This window comes from Myotis davidii, unplaced genomic scaffold, assembly GCF_000327345.1.
Source record: "Myotis davidii unplaced genomic scaffold, ASM32734v1 scaffold143, whole genome shotgun sequence".
Lineage (NCBI taxonomy): Eukaryota > Metazoa > Chordata > Mammalia > Chiroptera > Vespertilionidae > Myotis > Myotis davidii.
In genome coordinates this window covers 8,732,408-8,740,958 of record NW_006294876.1, presented here as the reverse complement: position 1 = coordinate 8,740,958, position 8,551 = coordinate 8,732,408, and the positions used below count along the sequence as shown (strand labels likewise).

Below are 8,551 nucleotides of genomic sequence, written 5' to 3'. Positions count from 1 at the left end.
ATTGGGGATTGATTGAGCCTGCAACCTGGGCATGTGACCTGACAGGAACTGAACCATGACCTCCTGGTTCATAGGTGGACACTATCCATTGTACCACACTGGCCAGGCTCTTGAAGTCTTTTTAGATGTATGATTTTATTCTTTGCCAATAGACAAGGTATAATAATATCACTTTTGGTGAGCTCATTTCTCATTTAGTTTCACACACTTAGTAAAATAAGTCTTTTCAGCTGTTCAAAAGAAATGAACATATCTAGTTCACAGCAGTTCAGATGAAATTTAGTCACTGCTGAGGTACTTGGTTCTTAGCTTGGAGCAATATTACCTACTTTCCTTTTTTAAGATCTAATTCTTTTCTCATCGTTTTTTTGAAAAAATGTTCGGAATAGAGAGACTAAATAGCAAATGACAAATACACACAATACTGCATTTTTTAAAAAAAATCCTTAATAGTCATTGCTTCACAAGATAAAACTATAAGTTTATAATTTTTTCTCATAAACCTGAAATAAGAAACAGTTCAAAATTCCAAAATAGTTCTTTATTAATAAAGCATTTTATAAATACACATTTTAAATTTACGTTAGGTAAAATACATCCAAAGTTAAATGTCACTTCTCAGATTATTGTACCGAAGTCATATATACAATTCTTTTGTTTTCTAGTAATTTTATACCAGTGATTTGAAACATCCTTAAGATTTAATAATATATTGTAATAATTTCATTTTTCACTTTTTAGAGCTTGATAGAAGACAATCAATATCCTGAATAATTTCAGAGGTTCTTTTCAATGCCACTGATACTCTCTTTTCATTAACTTCTTCTAGCAAGCTTTCTGAATAGTTTGGTTTACAATCAAAAGATTGTTCATTTTTCTTGTTAGAAATCTGGTTTAGGACACCACTATTCTCCAGTAACACTAAGTTGCTTAGTCAAGGAGTTTTTGCCCACATTTTTCATTATACAAGTGTTTTTGATTTCAGAAAGCCTGACTTCATATTAACATAGGATTTCTCCATTTTGGGAAAGATCTTTTGGATTCATAATAGAGCTGGTACTTCAGAACTTATTAAGTCTGTTCCTCACAGATGAAGTAACCAGAGTAAAGGGGGAAGAAGAGTATGTAGGTGTGTGTTTGGATGGAGGTTTGGTGAAAGGGAGGAAATAAAAATCCCAGTAAAACTTTAAGCCGGATTTACCAAGAAAAAAAGAGAAGTCTAATAAATAAAATTACAAATGAAAGAGGAAATAACAACTGATACAACACAATACAAAGGATCGTAAGAGACTACTATAATTATATACCAATATATTGGACAATCTAGAAGAAATGGATAAATTCCAAAAACATACAATCTACCAAGACTGAATCAAACAAAGCCTGAACAGATGGAATACTAGTAAGAAGGAGATTGAGTCAGGAATCAAAACCTCCCAACAAACAAGAGCCCTGGATCAGATAGTTTTAATGGTGAATTATACCAAATATTTAAGGAAGAATTAATACCAATCCTTCTCAAACTCTTTCAAAAAATACAAGGAGGGAACACTTTCAAAGTATAAGGCCAGCATCACCCTGACAACCATAACCAGACAAGGATACTACAAGAAAACAAAAATACATGTCAATATCACCAATGAACATGCAAAAATACTCAGTGTCATGTACCTTCTACAGACAAGCTACTTCTCAAATGTCTTAAATATTCACTGAAGCTCCACAATACAGGTGTGGATTAATATAATCTATAGGGTCATGAATTAAACCTAGAATGGAAAGGAAGTAATTATGTAGGACAATACATTATGTTTAAAGGATACAGTTAAACTTCTGTATCTTTTCAAGTTCAGAAGCCACACACCTGTGGGGAAAAGAAAAGTAAGTTCATGCTAGTTATCTGATTCTTTTTTATACACAATATTTCAAATAAGCATACTTGACTGTTTTCACAAAGGTTAGAATTTTAAACAAAAAAACCTAATAAATTAGATATTTAATTACAGAAAAGTTATTTTTAATCATAAGCTATCAAAAACATAGAGTTAAATATATTTAACTAAGAAAAGATTTTCTTGGGGAAAAAAGTCTTAGAGTTAACAATTTGACTTTTTCCCCCCCAATTTTATTTATTTTTTAATCAAAAGGGGAAATGTTTTATTCCCCCTTTCTCCCCTACCATTTGACAATTTAATTTTGAGTATTAGTTGGCTCTTCTACACAGATTAAACTTAAAAGAAATACACATACCAATTTTCTTCAAGAACAGAACGAGTGGGCATCTCTCTCTGACTAGTCTGCGTCAGTCTTCTGCACCAGGATATTACTGTTGACACATATCTAGATTAAATACATTAAAAGGAATATTTAAAAAATGAACTTGTATTCTATTTATAAAAATTTCAAAAATGACTGAAAAATCAAGACAATTTGGGAAAAAGGGTAAAGAGAATATATTTTTTTTTTGTAAGGCATTTACTGGGAAATTCTCTGAATCTTCTTTCTTATTCATTTAAGAGTCAGAACAAAGTTCAAATTCAAATGTCTGAATTCTCCTTTTAGTTTTTCAAAGAAAAATGAATTTCATTAAATTTTATCATGTGAATGTGTTTACATATAAGACTAAGTGAGCATCGGCTTTTTAAAACTTAAACTAGAAAACACCCATTAATGTATAAACACACACACACACACACACACACACACACACAAACCTATATGTATAATTACATATTAACTCACCAAATATGCAAAACAAGTATCAAGTTTAATAAAATGATTATTCTGAAGTGACTGGCTAAAACAAGTAGCAATGTTTGCTAAATACACTCTGTCTTTTTGAGGCAAATTATTCAAACCAGCAATGAGTGTTGGAGCATTTAGAATAAAATGCAATAAAGCAACAGAAAAATAAATTTGAGGTAAAACAAAGCAATTCTTTTGTGAACATTCTCAAAGTAAAATCACTAAAATGTTAAAAACATCACAAATACACCGATTATAACAAAATGTATTACACAAAACAAAAGAAAGCACAGTCATGAAAAGCTGATTTCAAGAATCTCCATTTTAAGAATAATCATTAGTTTATTTTTTCTATTTTATAGAAATATACAGAAGTGTAGTTATTTGTGGTTGCCAATCTTACTTCAAATTGGTTAGGGCAGCCGTGGGCAAACTACGGCCCGTTTGAAATGAATAAAACTAAAAAAAAAAAAAAAAGACCGTACCCTTTTATGTAATGATGTTTCCTTTGAATTTATATTAGTTCACACAAACACTCCATCCATGCTTTTGTTCCGGCCCTCCAGTCCAGTTTAAGAACCCATTGTGGCCCTCAAGACAAAAAGTTTGCCCACCCCTGGGTTAGGGGATTAATTGGTTAACACATCTTACAATAACTTCTCCAGCAAGCCAGTTAGATCTAACATACTCATTTTGGTGAAAAATAACTTTAATACAAATGGAAATGATTAAAGCTGACTTCATCTTTTTTGTTATTCTACATGCCAATATAACAGTAAACTCTGAAACCTGTTGAAATGACTTCATTCACATCCACATGTAAAAACTAAAACAAAATATGCAGATACTGTTTATGTTTCTGCTCTGTCAATTAAAAGTTTTTTATTAAAATGAAAATAATTTTTAAATTGCTTTTCAGTACCTTTCATATGGTCCGGGGTGTTCAATCTGAATTAACTGATCGTGTCCATCAGGAAAAGTTAACTTACACCAACCTAAGTTGAGACCTTGATTTATCTTAAGAAACATGGAGGAAAGTTAAGTTTTATCATTCTAAAAATAAAAAAACAACAACACAAAACCACCCCCAAAACCAAAACAAAACCCTCTTCTAACTTAACAATTTAAAAAATATTAGTCCCTCTCTCTGTAGTGAGTTACTTAATAAAAATAAATATTTGCCATACCTATTTCACTTTTTCTAGGAAATCTAATGAGATCAATAAGCCTCTTGAAAGATATCATACTTCAAAAAACAAATTGACCTGGCTGGATGGCTCACCAGGTTGACCGTCATCCTTGCCCCAAAGGGCTCTCGATTTGATTCCCAGTCAGGACACATATAAAAGGCAACATATAAATTTATAACCAAATTAGTATAGATACATAGATTGATGTCTCTTTCTCTCTCTCTTTTTTTAGGTGAGGATTAAAAAAAAGAAATTGAGATAGAACCACAATAAAAAAAGTGCCACAGTACTTCCATAGATAAAACAAAAAACAATACAAAATAGATTTTAGCCTGAAGTATACTCACCTGTCTTTTTTCATTAAAAGAGCCAAAATTCCAATTTAGGGTTAGAGTAACACCATCTATAAAGATGACATGTACTTTATCATCAGAATAAGCAAGAAATTTTCCCACACTGGGTATGAACGATTCTCTCACAAGCAAAGGCAGCATATTCTCTTTTATCCCAGGTACCTAAAACCAAGTAAGTAAAAATAGCAGGAAGTAGAGTTATCCATTCGTAAGATTTAAATGATTAATGAACTCTGAGGAAACTTTCAGATTCCTATGCAGAAGTCGAATATTGTACAATCCTTATGTATGCTTAACTTTTCCACAAGTGGATGCCCAAAACAGTCGATTACAAGCAGATTAAACCCCCATTTGCTCTGAACTTTACAAAGAACACAGACAAGACTTAGGAACTATAGCAACATATAAATTTATAACCAAATTAGTATAGATACAGAAAAATCAAAGTCTGAGAATAACTTCCTCCAAGTCAGCATTAAAGAATGTACTTTTACAGTATGGAAAGAGAGTAGAAGACTGCAGTGTTTACAATAACTATGTTTTTTTATATAAATTCAACTAATTCCTATGGCCTTCCCATTCCATTTAAACGAAGTAGCCCTGACCGGTTTGGCTCAGTGGATAGAGGGTTGGCCTGCAGACTGAAGGGTCCCAGGTTCGATTTCGGTCAAGGGCCTGTACCTTGGTTGCGGGCACATCCCTAGTGGAGGGTGTGCAGGAGGCAGCTGATCGATGTTTCTCTCTCATCGATGTTTCTAATTCTCTATCCCTCTCCCTTCCTCTCTGTAAAAAGATCAATAAAATATATTTTTTAAAAAAGAAGCTAAATCAAACTATATACAATAAAATATAAATAAAAGCCTCATTTTGCAGCATTTATCTATTAAGTGGATATTTTTCTGAATAAATCAATGTTACAGCCGAAACCGGTTTGGCTTAATGGATAGAGCGTCGGCCTGTGGATTGAAAGGTCCCAGGTTCGATTCCGGTCAAGGGCATGTACCTGGGTTGCGGGCACATCCCCAGTAGGGGATGTGCAGGAGGCAGCTGATCAATGTTTCTCTCTCATCGATGTTTCTAACTCTCTATCCCTCTCCCTTCCTCTCTGTAAAAAATCAATAAAATATATATATAAAAAAAATTGTTACAAAGAATTTCTTACATGACTTAGATGGAAGTAATTCAAATTTAGGAATATAGACAAAATTATCTTGCTTTTGAAAGAATTTTAAGATACCATTTTCCAGCAGCATATACGGTAGTTATGGCTTAAAGAAAGCCTCGTCTTGGCACAGTGCTGAAGAATCCTGTGAACACGAAACACACAATGTAAACATTTGCAAATTATGATGGCATTTTCCAATTCGAGCAACAATTCTAACTGCTGTACGACATCTCAGCCAACAAGTTCATTTCCACTGAAATATGTCCAGACCTATTTCCTTCCAGAAAATAGTAAGCCCTTACAAGAGTACTACTACTGTTTCCCTTTGGCTAATCTTACCCACTTAAGTTTATTTCTCTAATTTGTGGCAATGAAATGACTCCAAATAGAATTTGCAGGTGCTCCTTTTTATGAGGTGATGGATTCACAGTGCCTGAAAGGGTTAGCACAGTCTAAGCAGTGGGCTGTAAATAAACTGTCCTAGAAATCATATTACTGATCTGCTCCTTCAAATCCACTTTGGAACTGGCTTAGACACAGTTTATACAAATAAATCATTGACTCCAACAATTCACTTTCATTCTTCTGAGTGCTACAGATTAATTAGCTAGGAGAATTAAAAAACATATGAACCAAAGAACCAAACAACACTTCTCTTCTGTATACATTCAGAAACCTTTATGACTGTGAAGATAATAAAGAAGTATGAAAATTTTAAATGTATCATCAAATCCTCAACTTGACTCCGGGGAGCAATAATGATGCGAAATTTACCCAGAGAAGTCACCTATTTCCAGCACTGGCTTGCCACATAGAAATGTTTCTCCATATTTCATTTTACGTTTCAAAGATGGAAGTATTCTTTTAATTACAAAGTCTTAATCTTATCCTAACCATCAGAAAAGGTATCAAGGTTCTCAGACATAACACTTGATTCAGTTGAATGTGAAGTACTTACCTGGTGGCCTGTTTAATTAGAGAACACACAGAGAACAGACTTCCTGGTCTCTCTGGAGGAAGATTATTTACTGAATACATTTTCTCTTCCCTCTGAAAATTAGTTTAAAGTGAAAAATCTCATTAATAATAAACATTGGCCATTATTACTCAGCTATTTTGATTTACATATTTACACAGCGACAAAGGAAGCAGTTATTTTAACTTAAAGGCCGTAATCGGTATAATCTAAAGGTATTTCATGATGCTTTTCCATTTTCCCATTTTTTCTCTCTATTCAAGTTACATTCTCACAGCCTATAACTCACTGTCCAATTTAAATCTTCGTATACTTGAACTAACATGGTTATAAGCTCAGCTGGTGTGGCTCAGTGCTTGCATGTCAACCTAGGAACCAGGAGATCACGGTTCAATTCCCAGTCAGGGCACATGCCCGGGTTGCAGGCTTAATCCCCAGTAGGGGGTCTGCGAGCAATGATTCTCTCTCATCACTGATGTTTCTATCTTTCCTTCTTCCTTCCTCTCTAAAAGCAATAAAAATATATTTTAAAAAATTAACATGGTTACAAATGAATTTTTCTACTTATTAGCAGGAAACATCACATAAGTTTTTCCCTTGAGACCAAAAAAACCCAAAACCTAAACATCAAAAAGTTATTTTACTTGAATGCATCTATCATTTTGTTGTATTTTACTAATGGAATAACTATTACTACAGTTTTATGGACGATAATAGTATTTATTGTCTTGGTTTTTTGAATTTTAAAAACTTATCCTTTCTGCATTTCCTCTTCACAGACTGCACAGATTCTTTAATGCCAGTGTTTCTAGGACTGTCTCCAGCCTTCTCCTCTGACTTCCTGATTTCTTCTTGGGTTATTTCCACAAGATTCAAAGCTCCTTCATAATAATTATAATAGCCACGGCTAATATTTATTGAATAGATCTGTGCTAGGTGCCTATTTTTAGATGAGGAAAATGAGGCTCAAGGGCTAAAAAGTAGCAGAGATCTGTTTTGAACCACAAGAGAGAACAGCCCATACTTTACCATCAGAATTTAGTGTAGAGCAGGTACTCAAAAGTAATTTTTATCCTTTTATCCTGGACGGTGTACTTGAATATCACAGACATCTCAATTTTAACAAGTCAGAAATGGAGTTATCTTCATTTCAAAATTTGCATTTTCTTCTCTACTTTGTATCTACCTCTGGTATGTCAATTATCACATGCTGTTCCTTCTACTCGGTTCCCTCCTCTATGAACTCCTTGTGTCTGACTAACTCCTACTTTCCCTTCAGTCTCAGGAAAGCCATGTGGAGGTCCCACAGACAGGGTGAAATCCCCTAGTTATGTCCATAAGCACAGTGCCCTCTCTCCTGTTTCTTGGTTTTCATTTAGTTTTTATTTCATGTCTGTCTTCCCTTCCAGAATAGAGATAGCTTCATGAAGGTAGGGATTGTATTTGTTTTGCTTACCTTGTTATCCCCAGCATTTATTAGTAGCGTGCTTAGCACATGGCGGGCGCTCAAAACATCATATTTTAATTATGTCTTTCACTACTGAACACTGAGTTCCCTAAGTGTTCTTCTCTTTCACCTATCCTACCTATTGCATCAGTTCTAAAATACTTACTTTTACAATTTAATCTCTCTGAAATTTGGAATCATCTTATAATTAAGAGTGTCTTATAATCACTACTAGAGGTCCGGTGCACGGACTCGTGCACTGGTGGTCCCTCAGCCTGACCTGCGGGGATCGGGCCAAAACTGGCTCTCTGACATCCCCCAAGGGACCGGATTACAAGAGGGCACAGGCCAGGCTGAGGGACCCCATCGTTGCACAGACCCATGCACCAGGTCTCTAGTCCTATCTAATAATAGACAAACATGGTAATTAACTGTAACTTCGCTATCCTTCCCATTGGCTAATCAGGGCAATATGCAAATTAATTGCCAACTAAGATGGCGGTTAACCGCCAACAAAGATGGTGGCTAATTTGCATACATAGGCGCAATGATAGGAGGCAAAAGGGGAAAGACGGAAGAATGGTGGCAGGCAAGAGCAGGGCTGCCTTTGCCCGCCCCCCAGCTGGTGATGGCCATCGGAAAGCCCAGCAGCAGGCCAGGCGACACCCCCTAGTC

At 34.8% G+C, this 8,551-nt stretch overlaps 1 protein-coding gene across 5 annotated transcripts in view; it reads right to left on the bottom strand.

Moving 5' to 3' along the window:
• Window positions 1–570: 570 nt before the first annotated feature.
• Window positions 571–8,551, bottom strand: part of LOC102767128 (chromosome unknown open reading frame, human C5orf34) — a 22,638-nt gene continuing 14,657 nt past the window's right edge. For 2 of the 5 annotated variants that reach the window (XM_006769470.2, XM_015567659.1), the window contains exons 7-13: window positions 6,412–6,503; window positions 5,526–5,595; window positions 4,283–4,450; window positions 3,668–3,762; window positions 2,251–2,340; window positions 1,824–1,864; window positions 571–921 (exon numbers count right to left, since the gene is read on the bottom strand). In XM_006769470.2, coding sequence (XP_006769533.1) covers window positions 731–921; window positions 1,824–1,864; window positions 2,251–2,340; window positions 3,668–3,762; window positions 4,283–4,450; window positions 5,526–5,595; window positions 6,412–6,503 — 747 coding nt within the window. In that variant the 3' untranslated portion in view covers window positions 571–730. Of the gene's footprint in view, window positions 922–1,823; window positions 1,865–2,250; window positions 2,362–2,510; window positions 2,556–3,667; window positions 3,763–4,282; window positions 4,451–5,046; window positions 5,060–5,525; window positions 5,596–5,792; window positions 5,887–6,411; window positions 6,504–8,551 lie in introns of those variants that run through there. The other 3 variants (XM_015567660.1, XR_001514875.1, XR_001514874.1) reach the window with 3 other exon arrangements.